At 42.8% G+C, this 18599-nt stretch overlaps 1 protein-coding gene across 5 annotated transcripts in view; it reads right to left on the bottom strand.

Annotated features, from left to right (window-relative positions):
- Positions 1-18599, bottom strand: part of osbpl5 (oxysterol binding protein-like 5) — a 103954-nt gene that overhangs the window by 48750 nt on the left and 36605 nt on the right. For 4 of the 5 annotated variants that reach the window (XM_023984715.2, XM_023984716.2, XM_023984718.2 and 1 more), the window contains 5 exons: positions 11274-11438; positions 10739-10812; positions 1134-1214; positions 416-517; positions 78-281 (listed from right to left, as the gene is read on the bottom strand). In XM_023984715.2, coding sequence (XP_023840483.1) covers positions 78-281; positions 416-517; positions 1134-1214; positions 10739-10812; positions 11274-11415 — 603 coding nt within the window. In that variant the 5' untranslated portion in view covers positions 11416-11438. Of the gene's footprint in view, positions 1-77; positions 282-415; positions 518-1133; positions 1215-10738; positions 10813-11273; positions 11439-14022; positions 14106-18599 lie in introns of all 5 variants that reach the window. The other variant, XM_023984717.2, reaches the window with a different exon arrangement.

The following is an 18599-nucleotide window of genomic DNA, read 5'->3' as shown; positions in this document are numbered from 1 at the left end:
AGCTGATAACAATAACAAAGTCATCCAGATATAGAGCAACGGTGAACTCTGTCATTGATGAGAGCTCCGTGTCTGACCTTGACAGCCCAGATGGACTTGTCCAACGGGTGGTAGAGCTTGAAGCAGAAGCCGTCCTTCTTGGAGGGCCTCTCAATCAGCTTGCACGCGTTGAGCAGGAGGGTGCCCACCCAGTGGTCCGATTTAGGGGTCTTGTAGATCAGCAGGACCCCCGGCTTCAGGGCACACCACAGCTTGGTCCAGCTCTTTAGCGAACCACGGATCTACCAGGAGTGAGAGTGGAGGAGGCCTCAATACTATTATGAGCGTGTATGACACGTTTTAATGTGTCGAGGTAATATAAGGAAAAAAACATCCCTGGAAAGCAACAGTGGGTGAGGAGATATTCCCAAATTACCTTTAGCCAGTTAGCCGTGATGACAACACTGGGGTCCTTCAGAGCGCTTGACAGTTCTTTGGCTGCCCGCTTCTTCTCCTGTCTGTAATTCTTCTTCTGGACCTGCAGCACACACAGACGGAGTCTTTTAGGATGAGTCATTGTTTTGTGACTTGCAAATGAACAAGACAAAACAAGTAGTCAGATACGCACTAGGGGGAGGTACAGTCAAACACACGGCATACATACACACAGGCAGACGTGTATTCGTTATGTGCCTCTAGTTCGGGCAGCAGTGTACGTTAACTAATGATAAAAGAAAAAGGGAACGATATCCCATTCTGTGAATTGCACAAAGGACCAGAGCTCTTGCTTCTAAACCTTGTCTTGACGCAACCTCGATTCCTTTTCATTAGTAGTTGTATGTTAGGCAGATGCATGTCTTCCAATCCATTCCTTGTGGACACTTAGGACAGCACATTCACATTCCAGCCCTGTACAAACTAGGCTTATTCAACTAATCACACAGCTCTCATTAGTTGAATCAGGTGCGTTGATGCATGGCTGCAACCAAAATGTGCTGACCTAATGGGTCCCAGAGGAACCAATTGGGAAACGCTGATCTAAATATATGCAAATCTAAATATTTTCCCCCAACCATCTTAAATGCCCAGCAATATTTTTCCTGCAAGATATCCCCTCTCTGCGACCCCTTCCCGGTCAGGGTGTGATGAGTTACCTTGAGAGACTCCTTCCGGGCCAGCTTCTCTGTGGGGGAGGAGCAGTCCTCCAGACCGTTATTGAACATCCTGGACTCAGACTGAAGGAGGGAGAGATGGACAGATGAGAGAGTCAATGATAGACACACTCCTCTTCTTGTGAGCTCACCTATAAACAGCCTCATAACACTCTGGTCTATCCCATTCATAGATTACATTTAAATAACACACACATTTCTTCAGTGTCTGACCTGAACAGAGTACAGCCATGATACAGTGCCCACTAATATTGGCAACCTTGGTAAAAATTAGCAAAACAAGCTGTAAAAAAAATCTCAATTTGTACAAAAATCTAACTTTTAATTCAAGTAAAATAATTGAAAGAAAAAATACATAATATCTGCTGGTACTTGATAGAGTTCATGATACTATGTAAAGTTGAAGTCGGAAGTTTACATACCCCTTAGCCAAATACATTTAAACTCAGTTTTTCACAATTCCTGACATTTAATCCTAGTAAAAATTCCCCGTCTTAGGTCAGTTAGGATCACCACTTTATTTTAAGAATGTGAAATGTCAGAATAATAGCAGAGAATGATTTATTTCAGCTTTTATTTCTTTCCATCCCATTTCCAGTGGGTCAGAAGTTTACATAAATTCAATTAGTATTTGGTAGCATTGCCATTAAATTGTTTAACTTGGGTCAAGAGTTTCAGGTAGCCTTCCACAAGCTTCCCACAATGTGAGAATTTTGGCCCATTCCTCCTGACAGAGCTGGTGTAACTGAGTCAGGTTTGTAGGCCTCCTTGCTTGCACACGCTTTTTCAGTTCTGCCAACAAATCTTCTATAGGATTGAGGTCAGGGCTTTGTGATGGCCACTCCAATACATTGACTTTGTTGTCCTTAGGCCATTTTGCCACAACTTTGGAAGTATGCTTGGGGTCATTGTTCATTTGGAAGACCCATTTGCGATCAAGCTTTAACTTCCTGACTGATGTCTTGAGATGTTGCTTCAATATATCCACATAATTTCCTGCCTCATGATGCCATCTATTTTGTGAAGTACACCAGTCCCTCCTGCAGCAAAGCACCCCAACAGCTGCCAGCCCCGTGCTTCACGGTTGGGATGGTGTTCTTCGGCTTGCAAGCCTCCCCTTTTTCCTCCAAACATAACGATGGTCATTATGGCACACAGTTCTATTTTTGTTTCATCAGACCAGAGGACATTTCTCCAAAAAGTATGATCTTTGTCCCCATGTGCAGTTGCAAACCGTAGACTGTCTTTTTTTATGGCGGTTTTGGAGCATTGGCTTCTTCCTTGCTGAGCAGCCTTTCAGGTTATGTCGATATAGGACTTGTTTTACTGTGGATATAGATACTTCTGCACCCATTTCCTCCAGCATCTTCACAAGGTCCTTTGCTGCAGACTTGTGGAGGTCTACATCTTTTTTTATGAGGTCTTGGCTGATTTCTTTAGATTTTCCTATGATGTCAAGCAAAAAGGCACTGAGTTTGAAGGTAGGCTTTGAAATACATCCAAAGGTACACCTCCAATTGACTCAAATGATGTCAATTAACCCATCAGAAGCTTCTAAAGCCATGACATAATTTTCTGGAATTTTCTGTTGTTTAAAGCTGTTAAAAGCACAGTCAACTTAGTGTATGTAAACGTCTGACCCACTGGAATTGTGATATAGTGAATTATAAGTGAAATAATCTGCCTGTAAACAATTGTTGGAAAAAAGACTTGTGTCATGCACAAAGTAGATGTCCTAACCGACTTGCCAAAACTATAGTTCGTTAACAAGAAATTTGTGGAGTTGTTGAAAAACAAGTTTTAATGACTCTAACCTAAGTGTATGTAAACTTCCGACTTCAACTGTATCCTAACAAGTTGTCCAGGACCTTTGGAAGAAAAACAGGCTCACAATATCAAAGATCCACGACCATACTTCACAGTGGGGATGAGGTACTTTTCTGCATGGCTATCTTTCTGTCTACGCCAAACCCACCTCTGGTGTTTGTTTCCAAAAAGCTACATTTTGGTCTCATCTGACCATAGAACCCGGTCCTATTGAAAGTTCCAGTAACGTTCGGCAAACTGTAGGCTTGAGTTTGTTGTTTGATGACAGCAAAGGCTTTTTTATGGCAACCCTCCCAAACAACTTGTGGTTACGTAGGTGGCGTCTGATCGTAGTTTTGGACACTTTCTGACCCCAAGACCCAACTAACGTCTGCAATTCTCCAGCTGTGATCCTTGGAGATGTTTTGACCACTCGAACGATCCTCCTCACTGTGCGTGGGGTCAATATAGACACACGTCCTCTTCCAGGCCGATTGTTATCACCAGTTGCTTTAAACGTCTTAATTATTGTTCTGATAGTGAAAATAGGGACTTTCAACCGTTGAGCTATTTTCTCATAGCCATTTCCTGATTTGCGCAGCTCAACAACCTTTTGTCGCACATCATTACTGTATTCTCAGGTCTCTCCCATAGTGATGGTTGACCATGGGAACTTGGCCTGTATGTCACCTCAAATTTATACCCCAGTGAAACAGGAAGTCATGGCTTACCACTTAACTATTCCTAAACACTCAGGTGAACTTAAAAAATGTAAAATATGAATGGGAATATACTTCAGTTAGATTTTACTCATTAGAATTTCTAGGGATGCCAATAATTGTGGCACACATGTTTGGGAGAAAAATATTTATTGAATTTATTTCACATTTATTTTTTCCAATTATTTTACTTAAATTAAAGATGAGATTTTTTGTGAATATTTTTGAATGAAAGACCAAGAGGATAAACAGCAAATACATTTATTTTATAGCCCATTTTGCTCATATTTACCAAGGGTGCCAATATAAGTGGAAGGCACTGGATCTTTCGTTCTGTCTGAAACAGGAGTGCAGTGTAGTCTTAGTGTAGCGTGAGTACACAGACCCATCCACTCCTGACACTGATCAATAGGAAAATGCTCTACTGTACTGGCCTGCACGTTGAGTTATACCACACAGCAATATAACCATAGGGCTCTGGTCAAAAGTAGAGCACCATGTTGGTAATAGGGTACCATTTGGAATGTCATACATGTCATGTCATGCCTTGACTTTTTCAACATTACGTTGTGTTACAACGTGGGATTAAAATGGATTTAATTGTCATTACAGCTGTGAGTCTTTCTGGGTAAGTCTCTAAAAGCTTTACACACCTGGATTGAGCAACATTTTCCCAATATTCTTTTTAAAAATTATTCAAGCTCTGTCAAATTTGTTGGTGATCATTGCTAAACAACCATTTTCATTTTTTAAATCAAAACTTTAACTTGGCCATTCAGGAACATTCACGGTCTTCTTGGTAAGCAACTCGATAGATTTGGCCTTGCATTTTTTGGTTATTGTCCTGCTGAAAGGGGAATTCGTATCGCAGTGTCTGATGGAAAGCAGACAACTAGGTTTTCTTCTAGGATTTTGCCTGTGATTAGCTCCATTCCCAGACCTTCATAATGACAAGCATACCCATAACATGATGCAGCCACCACCATGCTTGAAAATATGGAGAGTGGTACTCAGTAATGTTGTATTGGATTTGCCCCAAACATAACACGTTGTATTTAGGACATAAAGTGAATTGCTTTGCCACATTTTTTGCAGTATTACTTTAGTAAGTTGTTGCAAACAGGATGCATGTTTTGGAATATGTTTTATTCTGTACAGGCCTTCTTTTAACTCTATCAATTTGATTAGTATTGTGGAGTAACTACAATGTTGTTGATCCATCAGTTTATCCTATCACAGTCATTAACTCAACCTGTTTTAAAGTCACCATTGGCCTTATGGTGAAATCCCTGAGCGGTTTCCTACCTCTCTGGCAACTGAGTTTGTAGTGACTGGGTGTATTGATACACCATCAATGTGTAATAAATAACTTCACCATGCCCAAAGGGATATTCAACTTCTTTCTGTATCCATCTACCAATAAGTGCTCTTCTTTGTGAGGCATTGGAAAACCTCCCTGGTCTTTGTGGTTGAATCAGTGTTTGAAATTCACTGCTCGACCGAGTGACCTTAGAGATAATTAAATGTGTGATGTACAGAGATTAGGTATTAATTCAAAAATGTTAAACACTATTATTGCACACAAAGTGATTCCATGCAACTTATTATGTGAATTGTTAAGCAAATGTTTGCTCCTGAATTTATTTAGGCTTGCCATAACAAAGGTGTTGAAAACTTATTGACTCAAGACGTTTCAACTTTTCATTTTTTATTAATTTGTAAATATTTCAAAAAACATAATCCCACTTCGACATTATGGGGTAATGTGAAGGCCAGTGACAATTTTTTTTTTACATTTAATTCATTTAAAAGGCTGTAACAACAAAATGTGGGAAAAGTCAAGGGGCGTGAATACTTTCTGAAGACACTGTATATGCCAGACACTTTTGGAATAAGTTCAGCAGAAATTAAGTGCACAGGTTTCCGTTCCCCTAGGCAGGGTTTCCCACACATAGAGTAAGGTCAAAAATGATTGGCACCCTTGATAAAGATTAGCAAAAAAAGACTAAAACAAATACTGAGCTACACTGTATGCGCCAAAACATTTGGAAATAATAATTTTTATACTAATACAATTGCTTAAATAAAGAGATTGTCAAAGAATTATTGGCACCTCTGTCTTAATACATAACTTCGCAAGAATAACAACGTTGAGCCTTTATCAAAAATATTTTATGAGATTGGAAAACACATGATCTTAGACCATTCCGCCATACATTTCCCAGATCCTTGATATCCTTTGTCTGTGCTTATGGACTGGGATTCAAGTCTGGAGAATGAGATGACCATTGCAAAATGTGGATTTTGATGTGGCCTTGGAGTGATTGTCTTGCTGGAAGATCCAGGCAACCAGGGTTTTTGGCTTGAAGTAACTGTCCTGTGTTGAAATACAGTGCATTCGAAAGTCTTTAGATCCCTTGACTTTTTCCACATTTTGTTACGTTACAGCCTTATTCTAAAATGTATTACATTTTTTAAAATCCGCATCAACCTACACACAATAACCCATGACAAGGCGAAAACAGGTTATTGGAAATGTTTACAATTTATTAAAATTAAGAACAGAAATACCTGATTTACATAAGTATTCAGACCCTTTGCTATGAGACTCGAAATTGAGCTCAGGTTCATCCTGTTTCCATTGATCAACCATGAGATGTTTCTACAACTTGATTGGAGTCCACCTGTGGTAAATTACATTGATTGGACATGATTTATGTGTCGGGGGGCTAGGGTCAGTTGGTTATATCTGGAGTACTTCTCCTGTCTTATCCAGTGTCCTGTGTGAATTTAAGTATGCTCTCTCTAATTCTCTCCTTCTCTCTTTCTTTCTCTCTCTCTCTCGGAGGACTTGAGCCCTAGGACCATGCGTCAGGACTACCGGGCATGATGACTCCTTGCTGTCCCCAGTCCACCTGGCCTTGCTGCTGTTCCAGTTTCAACTGTTCTGCCTGCGGTTATGGAACCCTGACCTGTCCACCAGACGAGCTATCTGTCCCAGACCTGCTGTTTTCAACTCTTAATGATCGGCTATGAAAAGCCAACTGACATTTATTCCTGATTTATTATTTGACCATGCTTGTCATTTATGAACATTTTGAACATCTTGGCCATGTTCTGTTATAATCTCCACCCGGCACAGCCAGAAGAGGACTGGCCACCCCTCATAGCCTGGTTCCTCTCTAGGTTTCTTCCTAGGTTTTGGCCTTTCTAGGGAGTTTTTCCTAGCCACCGTGCTTCTACACCTGCATTGCTTGCTGTTTGGGGTTTTAGGCTGGGTTTCTGTACAGCACTTCGAGATATTAGCTGATGTACGAAGGGCTATTTAAAATAAACTTGATTTGGAAAGGCACACACCTGTTTATATAAGGTCCCACAGTCGAGTGTAAATGTCAYAGCAAAAACCAAGCCATGAAGTCGAAGGAATTGTTCACAGAGCTCAGAGACAGGATTGTGTCGAGGCACAGATCTGGGGGAAGGGTACCAAAAACATGTCTGCAGCATTGAAGGTCCCCAAGAACACAGTGGCCTCCATCATTCTAAGATGGAAGATGTTTGGAACCACCAATACTTTTTCTAGAAATGGCTGCCTGGCCAAACTGAGCAATCGGGGGAGAAGGGCCTTGGACAGGGAGGTGATGGGACAACCATCTCTGCAGCAATCCGCCAAATCAGACCCTTATGGTAGAGTGGCCAGACAGAAGCCACTCCTTAGTAAAAGGCACATGACAGGCCGCTTGGAGTTTGCCAAAAGTCACCGAAAGGACTCTCAGACCATGATAKACAACATGCTCTGGTCTGATGAAACCAAGATTGAACTCTTTGGCCTGAATGCCAAGAGTCACGTCTGGAGGAAACCTGGCATTGCCCAAATACAGGTAGAATTGTAGAAGAATAGTGAAGAATTCAAAACTATGAAATAACACATATGGAATCATGTAGTGACCAAAAAAGTGTTCAACAAATCAAAATATATTGTATTTGAGATTCTTCAAAGTAGCTAAAAGTAACAGCTTTAAGACTGTTGGAAAAGCATTCCTCATGAAGCTGGTTGAGAGAATGCCAAGTGTGCAAATCTGTAATCAAGGCAAAGGGTGGCTACTTATAAGAATCTCCCTTTTTTGGTTACTACATGATTCCATATGTGTTATATCATAGTTTTGATGTCTTCACTATTATTCACAAATGTAGAAAATAGTAAGACAAAGAAAAACCCTTGAATGAGTAGGTGTGTCCAAACGTTTGACTGGTACTGTATATACATTTGCAAAAACTTCTAAAAAACAGTTTTTTCTTTGTCATTATGGGATATTGTGTGTAGATTGAGGGGGAAAAAATTATGTAATCATTTTTAGAGTAAGGCTGTAACGTAACAAAATGTGGAAAAAGTGAAGGGGTCTGAATACTTTAATGCACTGTATACCGGTCATTAAAAATAGAGTAGACCGCTGATTGGCCAGCTCAGCCAGTGAGCCAACATGACGTCCTGTTCTATGAGGAAATGGTAAAGCTACTTAAAACATACTTAATTACCATTACCATTTTTTGGAAGTGAAACTATTTCACTCATTTTAATTCATCATATTTTATCAAATCTGGAAACACTGAACAGTTACCTCAAGACAAAAACCTGGATGCCTCTGCCACGTGGCGGAAGCTTGGCCGCAAGTGCATCTTCCAGCACCACAATAACCCCAGGCACACATCAAAATCCACAAAGAAATGGTTAATTGACCACAAAATCAACATTTTGCAATGCCTATATCAGTCTCCGGACTTGAACCCTGTTGAAAACCTATGGTTTGAATTGAAGAGGGACGTCCATAAGACCAGACGATGGATATCAAGGATCTGGAAAAAATCTGTATGGAGGAATGGTCTAAGATCCCTCCCAATGTGTTCTCCAATCTCATAAAACATTCTAGAAAAAGGTTTTGAAAAAAGTAGCGGCAATCATTTTAACCCCTATTGGACCTGACTATGTCTGCTGTTTATCCATGAATCACATCCACACTGCATTTCTGAAGTGAGCCTTCACACACTGGCACTCGGGAGTGTTTTAGAGTGTTCGGTAGAGAGCTGTGTGTGACTGTGTTGTGTTGAGTCCGCTATTGTCTCTGGAGTTACGAGGGGTGTTGGGTGGGAGATGGGTCAAAGCCCCATAGATATTCAATGTAGTTCGGAATCACTCCATACACAGATCTGTGTGTGTGTGTGTGTGTGTGTGTGTGTGTGTGTGTGTGTCGGGGGCAATGGGAGAGGACATGACCTTAACCTGGCCACAGTGCTGCTGGAAACACTTAATGATCGACGGGAACTGCTATCATTGATGAGTCATCACAGAAAAGAAATGCTCGGAATAAGTGCTGTGTTTTGTGCTGATGCAATGTATGACGGATATAACCTAGAATCAGCGAATTGCCACCTACATTCGTTAGACTAAACAATGAATAGCCTTGAATAAAATGATTCACTTTCTGAAACAAGCATGGCAATTATAAAATCGGGAATTCTAATAAGATAATATTTATTTTAAAACATTGTATGTAAGCCCATTTCTAAATTGTCTAAACAAACTTGTGTGTTGAGGTTCATGAAAAGCTTTGCATCTACTGTACACTGAACAAAAATATAAACGCAACATGTAAAGTGTTGGTCCCATGTTTGAAAAGCTGAAATAAAAGATACCAGAAATGTTCCGTAAGCACAAAAAGCTTGATTCTCTAAAATGTTGCGCACAAATTTGTTTACATCCCTGTAAATGAGCATTTCTCCTTTGCCAAGATACTCCATACACCTGACAGTTGTGGCATAACAAGAAGTTGATTAAACAGAATGATCATTATGCAGGTGCACCTTGTGCTGGGGACAATAGAATGCTGCTCTAAAATGTGCAGTTTTGTGACAACACAATGCCACAGAGGGAGAATGTAATTAGCATGCTGACCGCAGGAATGTCCACCAGAGCTGTTGCCAGACAATTGAATGTTAATTTCTCTACCATGTCGTTTTACAGAATTTGGCAGTACCACATGTATGGCGTTGTGTGGGCGAGGGATTTGTTGATGTCAATGTTGTGAGCCGAGTGCCCATGGGGTTATGGTATGAGCAGGCATAAGCTACGGACAACAAACACAATTGCATTTTATTGATGACAATTTCAATGTACAGAGATACCGTGCAGTTCCATTCATCTGCCGCCATCACCTCATGTTTTATCACGATAATGATAAATTGCCATGTCGCAAGAATCTGTACTCAGAAATGTCACCCATTGCACTAATTTGGGATGCGCTGGATCAATGTGTACGACCCCGCCAATATCCAGCAACTTCCAACAGCCATTGAAGAGCAGTGGGACAACATTCCACAGGCCACAATCAACAGCCAGATCAACTCTATGCGAAAGGAGTTGTCGCCCTGCATGAGGTGAATGGTCACACGAGATACTGACCGGTTTTCCGATAAATAACCCTAACTTTAAGGTATCTGTGAACAACAGACACATATTTGTATTCCCAGTCATGTGAAATCCATAGATTAGGGCTTAATGAATTTATATAAATTGACTGGTTTCCTTATATGAACTGTAACTTAGTAAAATCTTGGAAATTGTTGCATGTTGTGTTTATATTTTTGTTCAGGACACATTAAAAGCGAGCGCCTCAATATTGGCATATGACAATGCAGTTTTTCAGAACTGGTCCAGTGTCTCCATTGTATAGTCATATTAAGATTGGAGGCCTCCTGAGTGGCGCAGTGATCTAAGGCACTGCATGGCTGTGCTTGAGGCGTCACTACAGACCCGGGTTTGATCCCAGGCTGTGTCACAGCCGGGCCGTGACCGGGAGACCCACTAGGCAGTGCACAAAAATAAACACACACAAAATAAAAAGATTGACATTTGGGTAGAGGAGGCTGATCCCAGAACAGCAAGCATGTGATTAACAAGGTGGTTTGGGAAAACTGGCAAAACTGACCACTCATCCTAAAGATCCATCAATATCGGGAAACCCACCTGATATTGTTACACAGAGGTCCAATCAGAAGTGGTCTTCTTACCTTGCTGCTAGGCGACTGGGCGGGGCTGAGCTCGTCACTCATCATGGACAGACCATTCCCTTCTGACTCCATACCTGCAAACAGGACACATACACAATCAGACAGAGCAGATTGGAGAGAGCAGGCAGGCATTTGGACAAACAGACAACTGCAATGTGTGCATGCTCTAGATGTCGTTCCCCAATAAACTGGACAAGTAACAAAAAATGTTTATGAAAGTAAAAAATGCTCTCGACTTGCCAGACAGGTAAAAGTCTGGAAGAGCTCAATGTCAAATCCCTGGATAGACTCGTTTACAGTCATTTCTAGTGGTAACCTGCTGGGACTGAAAGGTGACCACTAGGGTTTATACTTCACCAAACATTCTTCTCAACAATACGTCCCTGGCGCTAGCGTAAAGGTATAACCTAGTGCACGCATTAAAATCTCTGTGCGGTGCGTGGTGAAGTCACAAGGTGGCTACGGAAACGTCTGGTGGAGTATATATATCAAAGGGTGTATTCATTAGTGTACAGTGAAAATACACCAGCCTTACCTGGGTTGAGCGGGAAGAGCTCGCTTTCTCCTCCGTAAGACAAGTTGCGGGTCAGAGAGCGGTGGTCGATCTTAGGAGGGGAGGGAGAGGTGGCGTTGGGAGACAGCGACATCCTCCGATGAAACAAGTTCTCCTCCTTCATCCTGTCTGCTGCCTACTCTTCCTCTGGGGGGGGGGAGTGGAGAGAGGAGAGAGACTTGTTACTCACTCTAGTCAATCCAGATGACAAAAACAGCCTAGTATGTTGTAAATACTAAAAGTTGTAAATACTATAATGGTGAAAAATAGTAAAGCACCGCATGACGAGTAATCCAGACCATTAGATTTCGATCAAATACTCGACTTAAGGTTGGTCATTTTTCTAAACCACCACACGAGTACAACATTTTGAAAAAGCGACTAGTCTACAGAGCAGGGGTAACACGAAGACGAGTGTTCCAGCGAGGTGAAAATGTGTTACGTTTCATTTTCAGTTGTGCGTTGGTGTGCTGTCCAGACAAAACTGATACCCAAAACGTCACCTTCAGCACCGTTTCATATTTTAAAAAGTCAGCTTTCACATGTAGTGCCCTTCCGTCTTTTAGTCTCTTCCATATCTATTTRTACGGTTTCTCTCTCTCCCTCATGACGCTTCCTCCCACCTCACTGTTCTGGACTTTCAGAGAACCGTGCTCGACTCAGCTATGCTACGTCAGCCTGTCCACACAATGTGGCCGTATCACAATGCCAGTCTATGCGACCGACCGTCTATACAATTGCCAGTCTGTGGCAGACAGGCTCTCCGTCACCGATTGGCTGACATCATCGCCACTCCACACAGAGCATGACAGTCACCAGGCTCGCCATGTTTAGAGAGGAAAGGTAGACCTCAGCCAACAAGACACAGAGTTCACTGGCCCAGGGTCTGACCCTTAACGCCCAAAGAGGGTTGGTCCATAAATGACACACTACTCACTCCTTCGTTTGGCTTTAACTGTGACGTAGGGGCGGCAGGTAGTCTAGCGGTTAAGAGCGAAAGGTCGCTGGTTCGAATCACCGAGCCGACTAGGTGAAAAATCTGTCGATGGCACTTAACCCTAATTGCTTCTGTAATTCGCTCTGGATGAGAGCGCCTGCTAAATTACTCAAATGTAAACATGTAATGCTATGTAGGAGCAGCAGTTGCATCCCTAGGGATAGTGAGGTCTGCACGTGTATCGATAATGAATGAAACAACGTACCAATCCCTACTGCTTCCCCTTGGCCCTAAACATTCAATGTTTTCAGATCTGAAAGGTCTGGATAGGTCGGCTAGGCTTGGGCAGTGTAGTGGTATTGCATCCACCTTAGCCTTGATTTGCAGTGAACATCGAAAGGGAAGTATAGAGAGCACAATGGGACAGACACGAGCTCACTCTCTCCAGCCCCTCCCTGCTGCTCTTCTTTCTTCCTCCATGTGGCGTTCCACAACGAGTCGAAGAGCACTGATCTATGGGGATTCAGTAGGATCATTATATATATATAGGCCTAGGCTCGCTGGAGGTCTACAACTCAAGCCGTTCATGGCTCTCTCGTTTTCCTCTTTCTCAAAGAAAAGGTGCCCTCTACCACTTAAATCGCTCAATCCACTCACACTCCCATCCCCTATCTGCACTTCCTCTCTGCCCCCTCACATCCCGCTCTTTCTCGGTCTCTCTTGCTCCGGTCTCTCTCTCTGAACGAGAGCACAGTTGCTGAGAAAAGACGCATCGAAAGGCCACAGCTACAACACATTCAGAGTACAAATGTGATCTATAACGTAGATATGTGGTGCAACTGCCTGACCACACAGCTTTTGAGCTAGACCATCACACAACTGCTTTTTTTTGCTGTTCAAACCTTAGCATATAAATTTATGTGTTTTAGTGTGTGTGAGGCATAGGGGAGAGGGAGAAAGACGCGAGGAAGAGGGACAGCGAGAGAGGGGGACAGGGAGAGCAAATGAAAGAGAGTGGGAGAATTTAGCCTTCCCCAAATTTCCCCGAGCTGGGTTGGTCTATAAATAGTCTCCCGTTGCTGCTGCAGTGTGTGTGTGTGTGTGTGTGTGTGTGTGTGTGTGTGTGTGACAGAGGAGAGCGAGAGAGAGAGTAAGAAAGAGTGTGTGTAGGGTGGGTTGCAGAGCAGCAGCAGAGAGCCTGTTATTTCGATTGTTACACAACAGCCCACAGACACGGCGGCAGGCCAACGTCAGACAGAYAGGACAGACCCACTTCCCATACCAGCCCAGACGCCGAGACCTTTTGGCAGACCCAATCTCGACAAAAACAGTTGGAGGGCAGGGGAATTATTGCTTGTGTGTGTGTTTCGTGGCTGTGTCCGTCTGCTTTTCCTCGCTAAGGGGGATTATACAAGCTCATGCTACAGTGGGGGGGGGGGAATGCTATACCGACCAATCCCAGCTCTCTCTAACACACATACACAGGAGAGAGAGGAGGCAGTGAGTACTGACGATGACATGCACTCTTACACAGTCACTTAGCCTATGCCGCGTTATACGTGRGCCGAGTTATAGGTTGTGTATTAGCGTGTGTATGTCTTGAGTGCGAGGGGACAGCGTCTGGCATTTTGCTGCAGTAACTCTAGTCTGCCTGGGTGTGTAATGGAGACGACTGCAGCGAAGGAAAGCCACAGCTGGACCTCCGCCACAGGAAGGAACAGGCAATTAAACGTCCAAGTGCTTTGGGACAGGCACAGTTAGGCGTCGTGTTCCAACCGTACCATTAATACTCACACTGCTCACAAATCGGAGGGACGGAGAAAGGAGGACCCGTGGGAGACGGGATCGTCAACGATCAGTAGTGTCAAAGAGACTTCCTATCAATAGTGTCAAATAGGAGGGGAGAGACGGAAGTATTCTTAGAATGCATAGCCACAGTTTGACGTTTCGAGTCACATGATCCATTGTTGCTACACGGTAACAATCAGCCAATCACATCAAATCAAAGTTTACTGGTCACGTACACAGTTTAGTAGATGTTGTCGTGGGCGCAGCGAAATGCTTATGTTACTAGCTCCTAACAATGCAGTAAAATGTCAAACACGTACATTAATAATAAAAAAAATACAAAAAAATGGCATAACGAATCCAATTATAACAACCTAAATTGCATTGTAACAGTAATCCAAATGCAGCCTATACATACAGTGCCTTCAGAAAGTATTCACACCCCTGGATTTTTCCCACATTTTGTTGTTTTACAGCCTGACTTTAAATACCCCATCATGTCAAAGTGGAATTGTTTTGAGACATTTTTCCCAAATGAATTCGAAATGAAAAGCTAAAATGTCTTGAGCCAATAAGTATTCAACCCCTTTGTTGTGGCAAGCCTGAATAAGTTCAGGAGTACAATTTTGCTAAACAAGTCACATAATAAGTTGTATGAACTCACTCTGTGCGCAATAAATAGTGTTTAACATGATTTTTTGAATGACTACATCATCTCTGTACCCCACGCAAACAATCATCTCTAAAAGGTCCCGCAGTCGAGCAGTGAATTTCAAACACAGATTCACCCATAAAGACCAGGGAGGTTTTCCAATCCCTCAAAGAAGGGTACCTATTGTTAAATGGGTAAAAATAAATAAAAAGCAGACATTGAAAGGCCATGTTAAGTTTAAAATTAGCCAATATAAATAGAATATACACCCCTTGTAGATGGCAATAATAAAACATTTAAAAAGCTGTCATTCCCCCCCCCGGGCTGCTAATGCGTAAAAAAGGTGAAGCACGTGCGCTGACAAATAACGCCCCCTCAAGTACACGACGCAGCCTATGATTTTGCCTGTGACACTCGTTCAGGTGAAGACTGTGGGAGCTGACTGGGGACGACATCTGGTGAAGACACAGGTTCTACAAACAAGTAGCTATTACTCTTAGGCTTGGAGTCCTAGAATAAAACTAAAATYATCTGCTCGAAGTTAAGTCTCTTTTATAAGTGGACATGACTTTTGTTGGTAAAAAATAAAATWWAAAAAAAGGCAAGAACTTAGAATTGCTAGCTGGCTTCTGACTTATTCATGATACAGCTTGCCAGTTGCTATTAATGTATCAGGCAGCTTTACATGCGAGGAGAAATCGAAAAGCTATATTTGCTAGGCTACCCATCTGATTGATAGTCGATWAAAAAAAATGACATTAGCTAGCTTGAAACTGCTGGAGGTAAGTTAGCTGACTACCACCATCAGTCTGAGGTCACTACCTTAGCTAAGTGGACTGTAGGTAGGTTTCTAGAAAACTAACTACAATGTATTTGGAAAGTATTCAGACCCCTTGACTTTTCCCACATTTTGTTCCGTTACAGCCTTAATCTAAAATGGAATGTTTTTTCAATCTACACACAACACTCAATAATGACTAAGTGAAAATAGGTTTGTAGACATTTTTGCAAARTTATTACAACAACAAAAKATCTACAGAAATACCTTATTTACATAAATATTCAGGGACTCTGCTATGAGACTCGAAATTGAGCTCAGGTGCATTCTGTTTCCATTGATCATCCTTGAGATGGACTCAAAGTTGTAGAAACCACCTGTGGTAAATCTAATTGATTGGACATGATTTGGTAAGGCACACACCTGTCTATATAAGGTCCCACAGTTGACAGTGCARGTCAGAGCAAAAACCAAGCCACGAGGTCAAAGGAATTGTCTGTAGAGCGCCGAGACAGGATTGTGTCGAAGTACAGATCTGAGGAAGGGTACCAAAACATTTCTGCAGCATTGAATGTCCCCAAGAACACAGTGGCCTCCATTTTACATTGTTTCTAAAAACACTGAAGTAAAACAAGCGTATATTTGGGGCTCTGATGGGTTACGACAGTTGAGCTAAACTCATGAGGCGTTTATAAGTGATATTCCTCAATAATTAAATGGGTACATATCGTTAATGTATCAGTCCWAAAAATGTATGTAGCACCTGCACATTGCCCCTTTACTTTTCTACAAAAATCACTCATCACATATAGTAGTAGGTCAAGGTGAAAAGATGTTTCCTTGAGCAAGGCACTTAACCCTAATTTGCTCCAGGGGCGCTGTACTACTATGGCTGACCCCGTAAAACAACACATTTCATTGTGCCTATCCGGTGTGTGACAATGAAATATATGATTACTTATCATAGGCTAAGCAAGCAACCACTACTGGTGTGGGCTATCAGCTGATCATAGGGAATGTAGCCTAGATGAAACAGCTAGTTAGCCGCCAAAACAATCTAACTAGTCTTCACTTGACTTGAATCTGTTCTGCTGCTGACAAACAGTCATTGTCCCTTCCCTGTAGACAATATATAGGCCTACTTCGTCATGATAACATAGCCTGAATGTTAAGCTGGCATTGCAGCCGGGGCTCCAGGCATTTAGTTTAAAAATGTGTATCCATGTTAGATCCAATCTTCAATCCCCACGCCCCCCCCAAAAAAGAATACATTAGTAGTCTAGGTACAGGACTGAGAATTAGGCTGTTCAACAGCTCCCAAACGGCATACACCACTAGCAGGACTATGATGGCATTGGCTATGTCCCTAATGGCACCCTACTTCCTATACAGAGCACTACTTTTGACCCATAGGGCACTAATATAGGGAATTTTGCAACAAATGTGAATTATGAATGACTTGAAATAGGCTCCATTGTCCACACAATGTTGAGTGGTCTGGTAGGATAAACTCCAACATACAAAAACAGTTGAGATTGGTGAGTCGGTAGAGCATGAGACTCTTAATCTCAGTGTCGTAGGTCCGTGCCCCATGTCGGGCACTTCCTTTAACTCCCGAGTGGCATAGCGGTCTAAGGCACTGCATCTCAGTGCTAGAGGCCTCACTACAGACCCTGGTTCGATCCCGGGCTGTATCACAACCGGCCGTGATCGGGAGTCCCACCGGGCGGCGCACGATTGGCCCAGAGCCGTCCGGGTTAGGGGAGGGTTTCGCCGTGGTAGGCCATCATTGTAAAATAAGAAATGGTTCTTTACTGGACTTGCCTAGTTAAATAAAAGGTTAAATAAACATTTAAAAAGCAGCTGATCCCCTGACCTATTGTCCCCGCTGTCGGTCAGTCCTATGACCATCACAACACCACACCGCTGTTAGGGAAAGTACCGTCTGGCACACCCTGATGGGATACGTCAGATGACTAGCAGCTCAAGCTCATACGTGTGGCTCTGCAATATGTGTGTGTGTTCGAGTTTTGAGAGGGAGATGATAAGATTGACTGGTGAGCCAGCTGTTTCTACATGATGGCACAGATTAAACTCCTCTTGATTTTCTCTCTCTCTCCCTCCCTCTTCATCCATCCTCCCCCTCTCTCACTATCCATTCCTCTCTCACCTCCCCCTCATTCCTCCGACATCAGGATTTCTGGCTGGCCAGATGACCTACATACTGCATTGGCTGGGCTGCAGCCACAGCCTCACACATACAAACCAGACTGGGTTCAAATACTATTTGATATGATTTCAAATACTTTAGCTGGGCTTGATTGAGCTTGCCTGGTGCAAAATCTGCCCATCTACCATCCAGGCAGGCTAAAGCCCAGGTTTGACAAATACTTTATTTCAGTGGCTTTCTGTATGATGTATCTTGGTTATATTTCTTTTTTCTCACTAATTTCGAGAAGAAAAAAAATAGTCATAAACCGCAGGCCATATATTTGACACCCCTGGGCTACATAAACCTCTCCCAAAGCTGTATGCAGCTGTACTGCATTTCAGGGGGCTATAAAAAGGAGACGGGATTAATTACTGATTGCACCGTATTCCCTACATCGTCCGGTTTTACCAGGGGGTATATGAACCCTGGTCAAAAGCAGTGTACTTTATAGGGGATAGGGTGGTTCAGCTAACTAGTCTGGTGTAGCCAGGTCTATTTTAAAAAAGAGAGAACGTCATACGGCTGCAGAATGACAGCTCTGTTATACTGAGAGTGCTTAGCAGGAGCTCGAGCACGAACTGTGTGTTTCTATTTGAAACGCTGGCTGGTTGGGAAAGGGGTGATGGGGTGCATGGGCTAGTCTAGATGCCGGTTGGGGTGTGTGTGTGTGTGTGTGTGTGTGTGTGTGTGTGTGTGTGTGTGTGTGTGTGACTGATCAGGGGTATTTTGGGGAGCTCTCATGGGGAACAGTAAGAGCCCTCTGTCAGTGCCTGAGTGGGCAGGCTAGCTGAGGACAACAATCACAATCACTAGAGAGGCTGCTATATTCTAAGCTCCACTCAGTCCTGATGAAGACAAGGCCGTACAGGGACACAGCTCCCGGGACTGGACTAGACTAATTGGGCAGAATGGGAATGTCTGTCTCAATCTATCATTCTTGA

The sequence above is a fragment of the Salvelinus sp. IW2-2015 genome, linkage group LG4q.1:29 (genome assembly GCF_002910315.2).
Source record: "Salvelinus sp. IW2-2015 linkage group LG4q.1:29, ASM291031v2, whole genome shotgun sequence".
Taxonomy (NCBI): domain Eukaryota; kingdom Metazoa; phylum Chordata; class Actinopteri; order Salmoniformes; family Salmonidae; genus Salvelinus; species Salvelinus sp. IW2-2015.
This window is presented reverse-complemented; position numbering and strand designations above follow the sequence as displayed.